At 38.6% G+C, this 20,007-nt stretch overlaps 1 protein-coding gene across 1 annotated transcript in view; it reads left to right on the top strand.

Annotated features, from left to right (window-relative positions):
• Positions 1 to 20,007, top strand: part of RALGAPA2 (Ral GTPase activating protein catalytic subunit alpha 2) — a 194,857-nt gene that overhangs the window by 152,756 nt on the left and 22,094 nt on the right. The window contains 1 exon segment of the mRNA XM_032219499.1: positions 19,596 to 19,717. Coding sequence (XP_032075390.1) covers positions 19,596 to 19,717 — 122 coding nt within the window.

Here is a 20,007-nt window from a genome sequence, read left to right as displayed (position 1 = left end):
TGACAATGGTTTTGAGAGAACTCTGCTTAATTCAGTATTCTGCTGATATTTCCTACTGGGTCTACATCTGGTGATTTTTTTTTACTAATCTCTCCCCTCCCCTGTTTTTTCAAAAACTACAAGTCACATCTCAGTTAATTGGTGGCACAATATTGGGATTCATCTGTTACATTGATTCTTATCCCAACCATTTCATTGGCTCTTAAAGGTCATTAAGAAACAATATCTTGCCCTATCTAATACGGCTTCCATTGCATGAAAACCTAAAGGCATCTGTTGCCTTTATATCATAATTCTGCTAAGTCAGCTTCTGATAAAACAGACAAAATCCTTAGTAGATAAACATAATGCCAAGAGGTAGTAGAATGGAAGACAAAATGTTGGAGAAGGTCATAAAAGTATCAAGATCTGAAAATAGAAATTGAAAGATTATGACATAAACCAACATGGTGGTCCCAATGGTTATCAGCACATTGGGTGCCATATCCAAAAATCTTGGATGGCATCCAGAAAATATTCACATTGGCAAAATTTCCACCTGTTAGTTCACAGTGCTTGAATCCACACATATATTACGCCAATGTTAGAACATCCTAGGTTCTTGGGAAGAGAGCCAGTTTTGCATAATGGTTAAAGTGCTGGGTGAGAAACATGGAGATTGAATTGTAGGCCCATTTTAAGCATGAAAGGCAACTGGGTTGTCTTATGTATGTCAACTCTTGATTCCCTATAAACACTATCCAATAGTATGTATCATAGGAAGTAGGCCATATTTTTCCTATTGACCAAAAATAATTGGTTTTCAATCTTCAGAATTTGTATATAAAGCTGAATACAAAATTCTGTAGCTACATTCTGCAGACAGCATTATCTCTGTAATGATGATTAATAATACAGCCAAGTATTACTTGTCAAAGTCTGCTAATACTACATCTTGGGATTTAATTGGGAAAGCCTTACTTTAATACAGATAAAGAAGCACTGTTTTAGATATAGTGATTTAAATATTTATGCAATCAATGTTGGTTAATTACATAAATACAATATTTAAAGAGTGCTTCTATTTCTGGCTCTGTCTTTGGGGTTCCTCAACAGTAGTTTCCTATTGAAGTTAAAGGGGGGGGAGGGGAGAGCCTACCCATGTTCTATGATACCACCCTACATGACAATTCAGAGATCTAAGAACAAAATGAAGATGATTAAGTAAAATTGTGAATTTAGATTACATATTTTAAAAAACTGTTGATATTTACTCTGCTTCAGTACAAGCTTTCATCTTGTAAATCCTAAATATATAAAAATAGAAATTATCTCCAAAGCTATTATTACACAGTTTCATTATAAAGCAAAGACTTTATACTTGCTACTAGCACCGGTTATAAAACTAACCATTTAAACACAATACTTGGTAAATAATGAATATCTTTGTTTCTTTTGCAGAAATATTATATAGCAGTAGCAGTAGACTTATATACCGCTTCATAGGCCTTTCAGGCCTCTCTAAGCGGTTTACAGAGAGTCAGCATATTGCCCCCAACAATCTGGGTCCTCATTTTACCCACCTCGGAAGGATGGAAGGCTGAGTCAACCCTGAGCCGGTGAGATTTGAACCGCTGAACTGCTGATCTAGCAGTAGCCTGCAGTGCTGCATTTAACCACTGCGCCACCTTGGCTGACATTATATGTCAGTGTATGTGCCATAAGCACAATAAAACTTCTGATATTACTAGAAGAACCAACAGCAAATAATTTGGAAGACTTGCCAATAAACTTTACTTTCTGCCATGATAGCAGTAATATAAAAATCAAAGTATGGCAATATATTTTTTAAAAAAATTAAGAAAATGTAACAATTTATAAAAGCACTAAATCAACCATGACTGAAATAAAAAGATTAATACTCCAAATAAATATGTTATTTTCTCATGCTTGTCTAACAAGCATTGTTGTATGAGCAAATCACAGGGCAATAATTTTCTGGGAAATGAGCAGGCATACTAGGAAGGAATCTTGTGTTTATGATCAGTGTACAATATCGATCCTGGCAACACAGAAAGGAAATCTATTGCTGAGCTTTTAATTCCATGTATTCGAGTTATTTAATCATACTAATGCAGTTGTAATACGTGTGTGTGTGTGTCTGTATGTTTCTGTGTCTTTTGCATATTTTTATTAAGGAAACTGAAATTTCTGATACATGTTTGCAATTAAATAATTTTTAATTTGGGGTATTTGCAAGCTGTGGTCTTACTTGTTTGAAAGTTGTAGGACTCTGCACAACCTTTATTTTGGCAAAGATTCCCTTGCATTCACAGTTTTGTCAGAAGTCTCTCCATTCATGAATAGGTTGTCAAAAAAGATTAAAGTGTGTGTCATGTCTTATTTTTACAGACAAGTACCTTTGATGTGCTAATGTTCACTTTCACTCTTTTCATTGAGAACTGCCCATCCTGGTTTTGATCTGAAGATTGTCTCTCCATATAGAAATGTTGGTCTAATTTTAATAGTTCTTGCTTGAGCTTGGCAAAATATAAATGTGTGATCCTAGTTAATCTTTGAATATGTTAGCACTAAATAGTAGCCAGAACACAAAAGTACAAATCAAAGAACATCCTTGATAGGGGATGTTGTTGGAAGCAATGCTGCCTGAGCCTTGAAATGTCAAGAAAATTGAAAATGTTATAAGTTACAACACGTTTCTTTATATTGTCAATTTTGAATGATTATATTATATTACCAAAAAAAAAACAACCCGTATAGCAGGGGTGGGTTTCTCGCCCCGTTCCAACCGGATCGGTTGGAACGAGGCCGGCGGCGTCCTCACGCACGCACGCGGCGCGCGCGCGCACGCATGCGGCATCCGCACGCACGCACGTGACGCGCGCGTCATCGCGTGCGCGCGCGCATGCGTACTAGCGTCTGCGCGATGCTCCAGCTGCTCCTGGAGGATCGCGCAGGCGTTCTGCGCATGCGTGGAAGCGCGAAATTCAAAAAAACCGGGTAAGGAGCGGGCGCGGGTGTGCGGGCGCGCGCGGGCGCGGGGGGGGGGCTTCGCCGTTCCCGGAAGTTACTTCCGGGTTCGGCGACCAACCGGATCGCAGGGACCGGTGCGATCCGGTCGAAACCCAGCCCTGCCGTATAGCTATTTAAAGCTCAGGTTGCTTATTTCCATATTAAGCTAATCAGAGTGTCAGAAAATAATGTGAAATTGTTTGAATTATTTTGAAAGGATGAGATGGATAATATAAGCTATGGAGGGGTGGTTGATGTTGAAGCCATGCGATTTACGTTCTGTCAGTTATAGAATGAAATGTGGAAGTGGAAGCCAGCTTTCTTCTTGTGGTTTCTGTCTCTAATACTGAGCCAGTGGCTATCCATGTCCGTTCAAATAAAATAAATAACCTGCCAGATGATATGTATTCAACAAGACCTGTTGCTTTCTCATCTCACTTTAGCCTATCCCTTTTTCTGACTCCTTCTGTGTTACCTGGTGAACATGGAGGAATCTTTATCTCTCCCTCCCCCCATTTCATTCTTAACCGAAATGTTGTCCATCTGCTTTTCCTTGCTATCAAGCAAATGCAACACAATGGTGATTGCTCTGATGGAGTGTAAACAGCTGACAGCTTCCCAAAGGAAAGTGGTGGATGTTCCGAAGCCACCCATTCTATAACGAGGTGTTTCTCAAGCTGCTGTTTCTAAACATCAGATTTATATAGTTGGCAATTTAAATGCCAATCAGTCCAACTTTGAACTTCAGTAACATAGTGTATTTATTTATTATGCTTGTATCCAGCATCTTCTTGGGGAAACAAAAGCTCTCCTTCATTTCCATCCTCACAACAGATCTCTGAAGTACACTGGCTTAATAGTAACAATTGTCCTAAAGTATTTGGCGAAAGATGGGCAGCATTCCTAAAGTTCATCCTGGACACTGATGCTTTTTTGTCAGCTCTCCTTCCACATGGCATTCTTATTGTTTTGGTTGTCTTCATCTCTTTCAGGGATTTATGTGTTTGTGTGTTCAAGGGGGGGGGGGGGAGAAGAAAGTGAGTCTTTGCAAGAGAGGATTGCTATATGCATGGCTTATCTTTTGCTTAATGGATATGGATAAAACATGGCTTTTACTTCCAACAATACAAGCGTAAGTACTGTTACAGCAATTACAGTTTTATTTTTTGCACAGTTGCACACGAACTATCATCCTTTCCTGCTATATAAAATAAGATCATGTTGACCAGGCTATAAATAATACAGCACATAGCCTCTTACCAATGTGCTTCATGCTAGGAAATTAATTCAGGAGAACCTTCTTAAGCCCAAAACAAAATTATTTTAGTACTGTTTTCCGAAAGTTTTGATGTATGTCAAATATGAATCAAAGATATAGCAGCAATTCTCATTTAATTTGTAATGTTACAGGCAGCCTATTCATAGCAATCAAATGTATGTTTATTTTTAATAGTTTAATTTTCCCTTTTGCATGGAGACAGAGGGGAAAGTAACTTAGAAGGAAACCCCATGCCCATCATCAATCTATAAGGGCTCAATATTTCTGGTGGTGGATAAACTCTCTTTGCCCCCAGGCATTTGGCTTTATTTCTATAAATAGAAATAAAGTTTCTATTTATAATTTTTATTGGGAATTTTAATATAAAGAAGTTACTTCTAACCTTCATTATAACAAGTAAAGGGCGAAGCTAGTAACTCTTCAGCCTATATAAGGTTATCAATATCTCTTCATCTCACATTCCTATCCCTTATCCATAAGCAAATCTATAAAAGATTAACTTTTCAAATCTGATTATAGTAAAGATTGGGTACATTGTGATAGTTATTTATACCTGTTAGCAATCATACTATCAAATGAGTAGCAATAGTTTAAAGTATTCAATAATGAATAAAAGTTAAACATTCTTGGAGAATTTATTGTTTTGTTTATGAGTATCAGATATAATTAAAATGCAGCCACAGCCTGTGCCACAGCCACAACCACAAAAAGCCATTAAATATGAGAGTACAGGTGTTCTCCTAGGCCTCACTGAATGTTACAGGGAAGTAAACATGCTACTTTTGCATTCTTATGAGCTATTTTATTTTCTATTGCAGAGTAGATGTGGGTTTCCCACTTTCAAATGAAAGATGCAACTATATGTGAATTATTTTTTCTCTTCTCTTGTTCTTATATGTAATCGTCCATCTATTACCTGAGGACAAATGAAATTGCATCATATATTAAAGCTATGCCCTTAAGTAGTTCCTTGCCCATCTACGCCCTGGCAAAATCAAGGTGGTTTTGGGTGGGTGGGATGTCTGTATAACATCATGGGCATCTGCAGAGGAAACTGATAAAATGTAAATTACAGATTAGTTGAAAGTGTGACTTCAGCACTGATTCTTCAGCATCTCATAATCTATCGACTGTAAGGGTAGTATGGTATAGATCAAAGGTTAAGGGCTTAATCTGTGTCTGCTTTTTGTCAGTAAGATTACTAATCTCAGGTCACTATTTCTTCCTGTTGTGGCCTGGCAGGAGCCAGTGGAGCTTGCAGCAGAGTCGGACAATGAGGAGGTTGGGGAGGAACATGGGCCAGTCCTGGAGGTTAGGGAAGGCTCAGATGAGGGGTCTGCATCAGAGGCAGAGATGGGGCCAAGGCCGTCTGGCAGTTCTCAGTTGCCTTCAGCGCTAGACAGCAGTGAGGCAGAGGAACAGCTGGAGCCTGTTCCCAGTGTGCGCATGTGCAGAGCTGCCAGAAGAAAAGAACAGCTAAGGAATCAGGGTCGACTTGGGAGTAAAGCCACAGGTGGATGGTGAATGGCAACTCCCATAGGAAATAAAAGAGGAGAGAAAGGGGTGGTGGCTTTTGCAGGAAACAACTTGTTCGTTCGTTTCAGGAGTGTGAAGATCTGTCCATGAATCTCAGAGACTCTGTGCCAAGTCTTTCCTTGCATAGCACTGTGTTTGGAAAATATTTACATGGCAGCTTTCCAAGCTAGATAAAATCTGTGATCATAAATTCACCTTTGAAAGACTGTTTACCAGGCCTTTGCTGAATGTGAATAAGAGGAATTCCCTTAAAAGGGATTTTGTTGGGACCAAGAATCTGCTTCGTGCTTTTTGGGGAAGCCTAGATCAGAACACTTCCTCTATTCCCTCCCAATCATGCCCTTAATCTAAATATCAGGGTACAGCCATTTGGTCATTAGAATGCAATTCGGTGGCCTGACATATATCTTATTTGAGAGAACTTTAGAATTATTTATTTTGGGACAAATGTGTAAGATGGGAATTGTGAGTACTTTTTCTTTGCCCTTATTAGTTATGTGCAAGGCTGAACAGTAAAATGATGTGACAAAAAAACACTCTTATAATATATCACAAGGGACTCATTTTATTATTCTGATTTGGTTATTTTTAAAAACAACATTAAACTTGTGTTATGACAGAAAAAGTTGGTCTGTTGGGCGGCAGATTTCATACCAGTATCATTTCCTATGAACTCAAAGACAAATGGCGATGGAATCCACCTTAGTCAATTTTAGTCATTTTCAAAAGATTTTTTTTCCTGTTCCAGAACAACTTTTAGTTCCAGTAAAGTAAAAAAAAAACACCTCAAGCACTTCATATACCCATAGATCAAAGGTTTCCTTTAAGATAGCCATCATATAGTATGTCTTAGAACTGAACTTCAGAGTCTTGTTTTGCATTGAAATGTAAACAAAACAGATTTTTCTCACATGAGGGGATTTTAGTTAATTTCAAAATCTTTGTTTAAATATCTAAATTAGTTTCAAAGAGCTTTAGCATGTAAACTGTTTAGAAATAATTCAAGTCATTCCTTTGCTGTATATTGCAAAACATTATCCCCAAAACACTTAAAAAAACTGAAAAGACTAGTTTTCTTATTTTAAATGGACTGAAGGGAACCACATCCATTGATTTGTAGACTTGTAGTTCCTAAGGTTTTTTCAATCTTAAACAGGCAGTACAAAAAAACAAAGTCCAGAGTGATTAAAAAGTTAAGTTTATCAAACCTTGTGTCCATGAAGGGTTAGGGTTGCATATATGGCTCAGAGCATAATTGAACCTGCAACTATGGCTGATCACAAGCGACTATAAAAATGATGGTTTCTGTGGTCTGCTCATAAAAATCAACTGTCTGAAGTATATGTGGGCAATCTCCAGATCTCTCTTCCTCCAGAGAGAATTTCAGCAATGCAGATCTTACATCCAGTTGCCTTTTTCACTGAAATGCCTCTGCAATCTGCATGGAGCAGAGAAAATGTGGGCACTAGCTTGCCTTATCTCACTGGGAGTTCAATGGATCAGATTTTTTTTTCAGCCAAGGAATAAATATTGGCTACTGTGTGATATGTCTTCTATCTTCATGCAATTATAAAATTATAATTACTTAGTTTGATTTGTCTGTAATTGCAGAATACAAGCAGCAGCTGCTGTAAATACATTGATTTATATTTAGTTTGCTTTTATTTTACATTATCTAGATGAAGTCAGATAGAGCCTCTTTATTACAATGGAATCCTTTCAAGCCCTAGTTGGGAGTCAACATCTGCTTGGTAAAGCTTAGAGAGGTCCATGCTATTTTAGTAATTACCTATCTGTGATGTTACCATGAGAAAGACGGCAGTCTTAACCATTTATCAACAGTAGGCAACCTTATGGATCACAGGATCAACTTTGTTGGAACAGCCATGAATCCCGTGAAAGAGAGCCCTAGTGCAAAAGCTATACTGTTTTAACTGAATACAGGGGCACTTATAACCCCAGCCCGGCTGGGTTAGCTGCTGCCAGAGCCTCCAATAGATGACTCTGCTTAACTGTTTAAAAAAAGTAAATAAAGTGCCCTCTACAGGAGGAGGCGAGAGAACCACGTGTCTCATCTACATAAGGAATTTTTCGCCTTTTAACCCTTGCTTAACTCTGCTCAAGTGATCATAAAGATAGACTAAATGAGGCACGTGGTTCTCTCGCCTCCTCCTGCAGAGGGCACTTTTTTTAGAGGCTTTTTTAAACAGTTAAGCACTAAGCAGAGTCATCCACTGTGACTCTGGCAGCAACTACCTCAGCCTCTTTCCTTTTAATTTTTTTTCTTTTCATGATGACAGTGGTGAGGCCCTGCCTCCCCTGACTGCACATCCCTGAAGTGTTCCATAGAAGAACAAAAGCAAAACAAAATCTTGCATTTTTGTTACCTATCATCTGTGCTATAATTATTTCAGCAATATAATTGGTAGAGAGGGGAACTCACTATTCTACCACTAGTATTACTAACAAATTATAAAAAAAGAAATCCTTCTCTGTCTACAAGATTATCCACAGATCACCTGTAAACATTTGTTCATTCCTCCTATTTTTCCTCCTCTCAGGTATAAAAGTTGTCTTCTCTTAGTTCCATGACTTAATCTTACCTATAATTAATAGTACCTTCTGTTGAGGGCTCTATTTACAGATAGGATATCAGTTAGATAATTGGGGTGTTAATCCTAATCACACTTTATATTGTCCCTTAATTACTGACTATATAAATAAAATATAATTGCAGTTAGCTCATTGCCAATATTTGGGATAAAACTATGTGGCCTTTGACCTGTTTACTGAATGGCAGTTTAAATTAATCATGAAAAAAGTCACAACTTAAATAAAAATTACAGCCATTACTCCATTCCTACGGTCACATAATCGCAATTCAGGTGCTTGGCAACTGACTCACATTTACATCCAATGCCCCATAGTCATACAATCACAATTTGCAATGTTTTTTGCCAGTTTCCAGAAAAGCACAGTCTTGATTAAGCTGGATTCACACTTAGGAATATACGACTCAATTTAGGATCACAGTGACTCAATTTATAACTGCCATAAAAATTGTTGTAAAATTGGATAGTCATGAGATGCAGTCGTGGGTTTCAGAAATTGTTCGAATCTACTCTGTGGTTGTGGCCTCCTTTGTGGGAGTGGCTTGCCACACATGTGACCGGATGGGAGTGGCTTGCCACCCATGTGACTGGATATGAAGATGCCGACGACACTTGTCAGAACCACCTTAAATTACCTCACACACAGCACTGGCATGCATAAGAATATGATGTAAACTTGTTTTTTAAAAGGCATCTTTGGTTTGCGTTAAAACAATTTCAACACACGCAATGTTCTGATTGCACCACAAACGCAGTAGTTATCCTTACCTTTCACAGAGGCTCTGAGTTTTATAAATATGAGCATGATAGTGTAGAATAATCATATCTAAGGACCAGTGGTGGGTTTCAAAAATTTTTGGAACCTGTTCTGTAGGTGTGACCTGCTTTCCGGGTCCACTGGTGGAACCTCTTCTAACCGGTTCGGTAGATTTGACGAACTGGCTCTACCGAATAGGTGCGAACTGGTAGGAACCCACCTCTGGTGTGATGACTCAACTTCTGACCATAATGACTTATGACAAAAACTCCACTTTTAATTATAGTGTGAGTCAAGATCTACCTGTAAGAACAACTAACTAGTTTACAAGCATTAACAGTAAATTCATGCTTAGAGTACTTCAATACAGGTAGTCCTCTCTTACCAACCATTTGTTCAGTGACCATTTACAGTGACAGTACTGAAAAATAAAACATACAACCAGTCCTTGAAGTTGCAGCCATCACAACATCCCTGCAGTCACTTGATCATGATGTGAGTACTTAGCAACCAACTTACATTTATAATAGTTGTAGCATCCAGCAATCATGTAATCACTATTTGCAACTTTCACAGCTGACTTCCACCATGCAAAGTCAATAGGGAAGTTAGTAGGAAGTAATAAGTTGTGGTTACATGACATTATCCTTAACAACCTGCAATGATTTGCTTGATGACAGCACCAGAATTGACAGAACTAACATAAGTCAATGTGGTCTTATGACATCACTCTTAACTATCATGCTGCTTAGCAATGGAGTTGCCACTCCCTGTTGGAATCAGTAATTGGGGACATTATGAACCTTACAATCCTGTTCTTTTAACATAATAACAGTATGGCAGAGTTGGAAGAGACCTGGGAGATTGTCTAGTCCAACCTCTTGCTCAAGCAGGAAACTCTATACCATTCTGAACAAATGGCTAAAAACCTCTAGAATAGGTCAACCCTTTTGTGCCAACCCCTGAAATATTGGAAGATTGCTATCAAATCACCCCTCATTTTCTGAAATCATTCATTATATGTTTTATCCTCCAATCCTCTAATCAATTTTGTTGCTCTTCTCTGTATTCTTTTAGAGTCGCAACATATTTTTGGGTATCATGGTGACCAAAACTGATTATTTCCAGGTTGATGTCAGGGTAGTTAAACTCTCCCATTACTATTGAAGTTTGCTTCCTGCACAACTTAGCTAACTCATTAGCAAAAATTTCATCTATTTTTCATCTATTCTGTTTGATTGTGTGACCTGCAGTATACACCTAAGGTGATGTCATTCCTTTTTCCTTTTATGTTATATGCACATAAGATTTTTGTGTACTTTTTTTTTGCATTTTTATACAGATGTATTATTTCTTAAAATGCAACTCTATCTCCTCTTTTACTGGGTCTGTTTCTTTTGAACAATTTAAACCCCTCCAGTGATTAAACGTAGCTCAACATGTGAGACATACTGCACACGTGGTAGGAGAATTTTAGGAAAGTGCGTCTAAACCTAGTTGAGATTCAGAATTTGAATTGCTATTTTGTATTTGTATAAACATTACCAAATTTCAGCCACGCAAACACAGGATTTATACAAGCAAGATTATACCTTTCACTTTTCAATTATAAGTTACCAAAAGAAAAGTGCAGATGTTTTGGTACGCACCAAACAGAAAGAGAAAGTTTTCTATGCTTATGAGCCCAATAATAGAAGAAAGTCAAGTTCACCAAACCCATTAAGTGGAACTATACCAAATAAAAAAATAATGATTTATACAGGGAGTCCTGGACTCACCACCTCAATTGGCCCCCAAATTTTCTTGTTGAGATATTTGTTAAGTGAATTTTGCTCCATTTTACGATCTTTCTCGCCACAGTTGTTAAGTGAATCACTGTAGTTGTTAAGTTAGTAACAGTTAAGTGAATCTGGTTTTCTCATTGACTGCTTGTTAGAAACTCACAAAAGGTGACAAATGATCCCTTGAACCATTATAAATATGAGTCAATTTCCAAGTGCCTGAATTTTGATCGTGTGACTGTCAGTGTTCCAAGTATCACGTAGAATTAAATCAGAGTCCAAGGCAAAACGATCCTTAAAGTTCCAATTTAATAAAGCAGACATCTTAGCACATCTCTGTTAATCCCAATTCTGGAAATAACATCAGAATTCCACCCAGTTAAAAGTTCATGGTCTTGTCCCCACACCCACAATCCATCACATGGATCTTCTTCTTCCACGCTAGCACCTACGGCCAACTACTTCTGGCCAGGTGTAAAAGTACAGAGACAAAAGATGACCTTGAGCTTCTAGAAAGGAATGAAAACAATACATTCCACAATCCTACTCCTGTCTAGTCCCCCCTCCCATCGACTATACTAATGAAACAGCATATTGAAATAAGAGAAAGTGTGGCAGGCCAAAATTCTAAAAGGAATATAATTGCAGGCCTGACAGTGACCATTGAGATGCTGCAATGATTGTGTGAAAAATGGTCATAAATCACTTTTTTCTGTGCCAACCAGTCACTAACTGAGCTGTTATCAGTCAAGGACTACCTGTATATCAAAGTCATTCACAGCTTCTAAAATCATGCACACTTTTCTTCTTATTTCCTGCAGTAGTAGGCCTGCATCAGCAGATTTTAGGAGCATATACAGTAACGGCAGAAAAATCTAAAACCAGGTAATGGAAATGGATTATAAATTTAATGTATTAATCTTGTGCTATCGATTTACAGTAATTGGTTGAAAGCATTTTAAAGCATTACCTCAATGCCGGGTGCCATTGCAGTGATTAAGTCAGTTGAGATATAACTACAGATATCTGCAGCAAATTATAGTAAAATGCTGATATGTACAGTAACTTCATGATGTTAATTTTGCCTGTACATATTTAATGTTTTATGTAATTACATAAGTTTAGATTTTTGATCAGTAGTTCCTTTGCAGACTCCTTTGGAAATGCATTTCTTAAGTAACAATTGTTTTGCAGTGAAAATAATTCTGTTTACATCATTTTTTAAAATTATATAGCTATAGTTTTTGGTGGCTATAATAATATGTGGTATTTCACATCTCAACTACCCAGGACAGTGTTTCTCAACCTTAGCAACTTGAAGATGTCCGGACTTCAACTCCCAGAATTCCCCAGCCAGCATCCGCTGGCTGGGGAATTCTGGGAGTTGAAGTCCGGACATCTTCAAGTTGCTAAGGTTGAGAAACACTGACCTAGGAGATGAAAATCTCTTGATTAGCTACAAAACAATATAGAAATAATGTCTACACTCTCTCTGACATTGTTCTTTAGAATAGAATAAGCTGGAAGGGACCTTGGAGGTCTTCTAGTCCAGCCTCCTGCTCAAGCAGGAGAACCTCTACCCTTTTAGATAAGGGTGTGTCTAAATTCTTCTTAAAAGCATCTAGTGATGGAGAACCCACGATTTCTGGAGGTAAGCTGTTCCACTGTGTTGTAACCTGTCAGCTGCTGGCCCCTCCAGCAGCCGAATCAGAAGAAGAGGAGGCATGGTAGTCAGGGTCAGCATCAAGGCAGCTTGAGAGCTCCGAGGGGGAAGAGGGAATGGAGCTGGCAGAGAGAGACAGAGGCGGAGCCTGGGCCAGCCATCAGCCCTCAGATGGAGAGTCACCAGCCCCCAGGTCTGGAGGTTGTTGATCAGGGGTGGGTTTCAACCGGTTCGCGACGGTCCCTGTGAACCGGTTGGTCGGCGAACCCGGAAGTAAGTAATTTCCGGGAACGGCGAAAGGCCCACCCGCCCGCCCATGGTCCTTACCTGTTTTTGATGAGTTCTGCGCTTCCACGCATGCGCAGGACGCATACACCGCCTGCGCGATCCTCCAGGAGCAGCTGGAGCATCGCACAGACGCTAGTACGCATACGTGCACCGCGCGCGTGCACGCCGCCGCCGCTGGCCCCGTTCCAACCGAACCGGTTGGAACGGGGCGAGAAACCCACCCCTGTTGTTGATGAAGAAGAGGAGGAACAGCTGGGTCTAGTGCCTGATGTGCGGCTGCACAGAAAGCCGAGGAGAGGAGAGCAGTGGAAAGTCCCGGACCGATCCTGGGGAAGGAAGAGCCACCGTTGCTAGTGAAGCCCCACGCTAGCTCTGGGGATAAAAGGCAGGGGACAGAGATGACCTGAATCTATGGGGCATTGGAGCCGAGGTGGCGCAGTGGTTAGGGTGCAGTACTGCAGGCCACTTCAGCTGACTGTTATCTACAGTTCATTGGTTCTAATCTCACCAGCTCAAGGTTGACTCAGCTTCCATCCTTCCAAGGTGGTGAAATGAGGACCCAGACTGTGGGGGCGATATGCTGACTCTGTAAACCGCTTAGAGAGGGCTGAAAGCCCTATGAAGCGGTATATAAGTCTAACTGCTATTGCTACTGCCAAGAGAAAGATTAGAACAATGCAGAAGAGCTGAAGGCCGCTATTGAAGCATCCTGGTCTTCCATAACACCTTAGCAGTGCCACAGGCTGATAGCTTCCATGCCACGCTGCATTGAGGCAGTAATTGCTGCAAAAGGAGCCCAAACCAAGTACTGAGTACATATGCATGCTTATATACTTTTCAGAGGTCCAATATTGTTCTATGTACAATCCTGGTTTTATTGATTGCATGTAATATTCTAATTTTCTGAAATTGTTGATTTGGGGTTTTCATGAGCTGTAAGCCATAATCATGATAATTATGACAAATCACGGTTTGAACTATCTTGCTTTGCATCAGTGGTGAGTTTCAAAAAAATTTCGAACCTACTCTGTGGGCGTGGTTTCCTTTGTGGGAGTGGCTTGCCGGCCATGTGACCTGGTGGGAGTGGCTTGCCGGCCATGTGTTTTCTCTCTCTCTCTTTCTCTCTCTCTTTCCTTCCTTTTGTCTCTCTGTCCCTTTTTCCTTTTTTTCTTTCATATCTCTCTCACTTTTTCTTTCTTTTTTTCTTTTTTTCTTTTTTTCTTTCTCTCTCTCTCTCTCTCTCTCTCTCTGTGTCTGTCTGTCTGTCTGTCTGTCAGTGGTGGGTTTCAAAAAAATTTGGAACCTCTTCTGTAAGTGTGGCCTGCTTTCCGGGTCCACTGGTGGAACCTCTTCTAACCGGTTCGGTAGATTTGACGAACCGGTTCTACCGAACTGGTGCGAACTGGCAGGAACCCACCTCTGCTTTGCATGTAATGAGTCTATCTCATATATTAGTTTCACCTTTTAAGTTGCATTACTGAAATAAATGAACTTTTGTATGATATTCTAATTTTTCGAGTTTCACCTGTAAGTTGGATCTGTAGGGAGTAATATCCTATCAGTGTTAGCATTACTTTCCACTTAGAGCAATACAGGTTCTAACCAGTCATTGTGGCAGTGTTTTCCTTCCACAATATTTTTCCCCATGCCTTCAACATTTTGATTTTTATAAAGATTTATTATTGTTTTTATAGGAAATTTTCTGTAGACATTGGCTATGTTTGCACAACATACTAACCAGATCAATTTAAACCTAGCAGCTAGATTTGTACATATTAGATTTTGATGGTATTAACCTTAGGGTTGTTGTTGTTGTTGCTGTTGTTTATAACACTTGGTTTTGCAAGCCAAGTTCATCTGACTTGTTTATAATTCAGAGTATTGTACAAATACAGAAAATGGCTTAGCTAGGTTATCTGAACACAATCATTGAGAAACATTATGGAAGTTACTGAGTTTGCAGGTAATATATGCTTGCAAAATTTAAATTACCTGAAGTGATTTTTGAAAATCTACTCATGTTCATAGATAACAGTAATGAGGGTTTGCAACCACAGTGGTGTTAATCACTAACAATATTTCATTGCTCCCCAGAAAAAACCTTCAGAAAAAGTTTCCTACAGCAAAATATCAATAATATTGCAATTACAAATGTATAACTTGTGCTCATATTTTGAATATTGCAGCTGTCATATAGTATTGTTTATCGTAAGCCTAGTAAGCAGTAATGCTGTTTTGGAAAAAGACACTGCCATGGTGCTTCATATGGAAGGGTGCCCAGGGCAGATGTTGCTTAAGATGGTAGAGACTATCACAAAACAATAAAGCAAAAACTTTGCAGGTGTATGCTGTTTTGTTGTTATGCATGATGTGTATTATGTTAACTTTAATGATCCGTTCTATTTGTGTAAATCTTTTCAAAACATCAAAGATAGTATTGCAATCCAACAATATAGGCGCCAGTAAAGAATAGATCATTCATTTTCAATTGCTATTGACAATAGGAAATGTTAAATAGGATGTTAGGGGGAAACTTGTTGCTTCCCCCTATTGTATCCTTATGCAAGAATGCTGATTCTGCTGCTACTGGTATTCAGTGTATTTTGAGCAAAACTTCACAAAACGAGGGGGGGGAGTTCACCAGGTGCTGGTCGCTACCTATAAAGCCGATTACCTCCCATAGACCGATCAGATCTCACAGGTTAGGTCTCCTCCGGATTCCATCCGCCAGCCAGTGTCGGCTGGCGACCTCCCGGGGGAGAGCCTTCTCTGTTGCAGCTCCAGCCCTCTGGAATGATCTCCCTGTCGAGATCCAGACCCTTACGACCCTCCTGGCTTTCCGCAAAGCCACCAAGTCCTGGCTGCTCCAGCAGGCCGGGGGGCCTGTGAAACATCCAGCCCCGCGGAAATTGTGAATGTTGTGGTTTTGTTTTTAAAGTGTTGTCTTTGTCTAGTCTTCCCCCTTCCCTTGTCTATTGTGAGCCGCCCGGAGTCCTTCGGGAGTGGGCGGCATACAAGACAAATAAATACAATACAAATACAAATACCCTCTTTCCAGCTATCTGACTTATAATCACTGGTTTCCTACAACATGATGTCAGCTACCTGAAGGGAGAATTTTTCCTTATTCACCACTGAGAACCAGTGGAGCATGGTGTAGTGATGAAGGTGTTGGCTGCCTTGACTTCCAAACAAAACATAGATTGTACATCTAATAAATCAAAAATACATAACTCTCCCCACTTCCTCCTAATGCCCCTTATCAAGATTGTTGGAAAGAGAAGGGCAATGCAGTGGTGAATGAGTGAGAGAGAAAATGGATGCACATACATGTGTACTGTCATCAATCTGTCAACTGATTCAGCTGCGGTAACTAAAAAAGGTTGCCCATTTTTGTTTTAGAATACTCCTATGATCAAGCCCCTCTGCTTCTTTTCCTGGCAGGCAGCAAATAATTCCAGGGAAATTGTGAATGACTAATGCTGTCAGAGAAAGAAAGAGCCACTCAGAACGTTGCTTAGATACTAATCATTCCTAGCACGCAGCTCCTAGGATGTTATACACATGTGAATGCAAATAAAAAATATGGCCGAAAAAAGTTATCCGTCCCTGACGAAGGTAATTCTTTTAACAGTTTTTAATAACCAGAAAGGAAGTGAGTCCAAAAGACAGGTAGTGATTTCCAAGTACAGTTCTCAGATACTAAAAGATATGCCTGGTCAGGCAGCATCCACACTGCAGTCAGTTCTAAATCACTAGCATTGATCTGCACTCAAAAAATAACTTAGCCAAATTGGGCATAATTTTATGAGGAGCCTTGAAATCTTGGTCCAAATCATCCAGTTGTCTTTGTAAAGAACTAGAAGTCCCAGTCTCCTGGTTTCTAGACTGGTACCTTAACTACTACACCAAATACACTGAAATCTTACTTTCCCTAAAAATTTAACATTAAATTGACTTAATTAAAATGAAAGCAAACTAAACTTTATTATCCTATGTCTTACTTAATTACTTCATCTAGAACAGTGTTTCTCAACCTTGGCAACTTTAAGTCCTGTGGACTTCAACTCCCAGAATACCCCAGCTAGCTGCTGGCTGGGGGATTCTGGGAGTTGAAGTCCACAGGACTTAAAGTCGCCAAGGTTGAGAAACACTGATCTAGAATAACCTAAGAATACTATAAATTATCTAAAATTAGGATAAAAAATGAACAGGGATTTTAAATTTTGTTGGCTTCACTGCTAGTAAATGTAGCTATATTTTTTACATTCTTGCCTTTTCAATATGCAGGGAATACCGATTTAAACCTATTCTCTAATTACCGTCTAATTAGAAAATTCCCCTATATTACACTTAAGGAAACTTTTAAAATATATTATGTTTATTATTATTCAGATAATTTACCACTGGAAATACTTAGCTGATCTTAGATTTTGAAACTGCCTAAGCAGAGCAGAATTTAGTTTGATGAAAGTTAACTAAGAAATACAATCGTTGTATGCTAGACTGAGAAAATTAAATGTAAATCAGATGACAGTAGCAATAACACTTCCACATAGTTACCAATAAAACTACTTGGAATAGAGCTTGGCGGTTTATGACATTAACTCCACTGAAGGGCATCTTTGCCTGTCCCGGTGTATGTCCAGGGCAGGGGAGGGCATATTATTTTGCAAATCTATTAATAATTTCCAGATGTTGTCGCTAATCATTGGCAGTTATTATTGGGTGAATATTTATCCTCCTGTGAGGTACTATTATTGATTTCATTGTTTAAAATAATTGGCTAATCAGACTTTCTGATATGCAAGCATCCCCGCCTTCCTTCCAAATTGTTATGTCTTCTCTTCCGTTTATTATGTTTATAGACATAGCATGGAAGCAAATGTTCATTTTAACTGCTTCCACAAAAGTGAGGCCGCATAGAGACCATGGACCTAGAGGGTGAAGGGGAAAGGGACTGAGAAGAGATGGCAAGCCCACAGAGGTCCACAGGCTCAGGTGGTTTTCAACCATAAGTTTAGCTTAGCTCTTTCAGTAATTTGTCACGCCTTGGCTTTCCCCTGCTGCGCCAGCACGTGCCAGCTTAGTGTCAGAAAGTCTGTGCACCAGACGGCCACTCAGGCCTAACATCCTGCTGTTCAGGACCAGCACTTGCTGTGTCAGGGTGGAATTGAGATCCCTAGCAACAGCCAAGCACCAGGCAGAATAAGCATGTTCATAATGAGAAGTGAATGGCATCCGTCAGTCCCTTTAGAATAGGTTCTAGGCGTATGGCGCTCTCTCCTAGGAAGCTTGGCATCGAGTCATCAGCAATTCAGCGTATAACAGAAATGCGTATCTAACTATACCTAGGAATGGCATATAGATAAACCAGAGGAATGGGATAAAAATAAACAGGTATGCAGTGTGAAGTTAGTTTCTATCACTGCACAATAATGACTCAGAGAGATGGAAAAAACCTTTAAAAACCATGTTGACCTTGTTTTGTTTTATGTGATAATCAGTTGATTTCAACAATAATGACCAAGAAAGAAGTTATTCCCTCCTTTTAGAAAGAGTTTACAAGTTGCTTCTGTTGTATTTTTAAAGTGAAATGTGCTATGTAAGTAACACATTTGTAAAATATTAAGGAGTAAAATATTAAGGAGTAACAAATACACAGATAAGAGTGTAGTAAAAGGTTTATTATTTGTTCCAACCCCTGAAGGAGTCTTACAAAAGTAAGCAATTTTCTCATTTTTCAACTGAAGACATATTTTCAATCTGAATAGCCATATATATGATAATCATATATATATGATTATATATATATGACCACATAATGACTTACCACTGAAGTCATAAAGTCCAATATAAGATAAATTTGTCTGCACCAGATATGTACAAAATACTATACTCATCATCAAAGAAATTAGAAACTGCACACAAAGAGAGAGATTTGCTGTCTTCCCTATGAAAAGATATCACAAGCAGGGGTCCTGTTAAGACAGCTGGAAAGTTGCTTCTGCTTGTTATGCTTGTAAGCTTTATTGGTGACTGGCTTTTGATTATGCATTTATACGAGGTGTGTTCCAGGTTGCTGATTTTTAATTAAAGGCAACATCTTTAATTTTGATGCTTAAGACTAAAGGGTACACATGTTCTATTTTAAAATTTTGACTAACTATTTTAAAGATTGACTAGCCAATCTTTCTGGAAAATCTCAGGAATGAAACATTAGCATGTTTTAAGAATATAATTGATAGCTATATATATTCTTAATTTAAATAATTAACATTTCTAATTCTTTTCGTGTCGTATCTCAAATGTATGTGCATGTCTATATTCATATTAAGGTAGAGTATGTCTACATGTATATCTCTACTAAAACACTTTTCCTCACTATTATATAATTTTAATTTATCAATTTATCACTGATAAAGACCCATTATATTTAATTTGAAAACCAGTGTTTGTAATACTATAATTTGCTTAATACTGAAACTATTACATTTATGTGAAAAAATCTAAATGTTAATTACTGCAACACTTAGAATTCTGTGGCTTTGGAAATATACCATAGCATCCGTGGTACACTTTTCTTTCTGTATGTTATTTATTAAATACAAAGTTGAATAGCTAAGGCTTGGTAACAGAATGTATTTCCTTAGCCTATTTCCAACAGTTATGAGGAAAGAGCAATATATCTTGATGAAATAATCCGGAATCATAAAGAATTACTGTCATTTGAAGATTTTGCTGCCCAGGTTTTCTCCCCTTCTCCCAGTTACTCCCATAGTGGATGCGGTAAGTCTCTATATTGTATTTATTAGTACTGCAGTTACTATTATTATTACTATTATTATCATTATCATTACTAAGAACAACTTAAACAGCAGGTGTACACCTGTTTTTCACTGATAAATAGCTGCATTTTTTTTAAAAAAAAAACCCACTTTCCCTGTGAATTAGCTAATGAATATCAAAAGGAATGATGACATTCGTTTTAATTTGTTTTGCAACAGAGCTTTTCACTCAATTCCTTTTTTCAGTACCATGTTAACCCTCTGAATCTAGCAAGGTTAATGAACTTTCTC

This window comes from Thamnophis elegans, chromosome 6 (genome assembly GCF_009769535.1).
Source record: "Thamnophis elegans isolate rThaEle1 chromosome 6, rThaEle1.pri, whole genome shotgun sequence".
Lineage (NCBI taxonomy): Eukaryota > Metazoa > Chordata > Lepidosauria > Squamata > Colubridae > Thamnophis > Thamnophis elegans.
The sequence above is the reverse complement of the archived record's forward strand: the minus strand, read 5'-3'. Positions and strand labels throughout refer to the sequence as shown.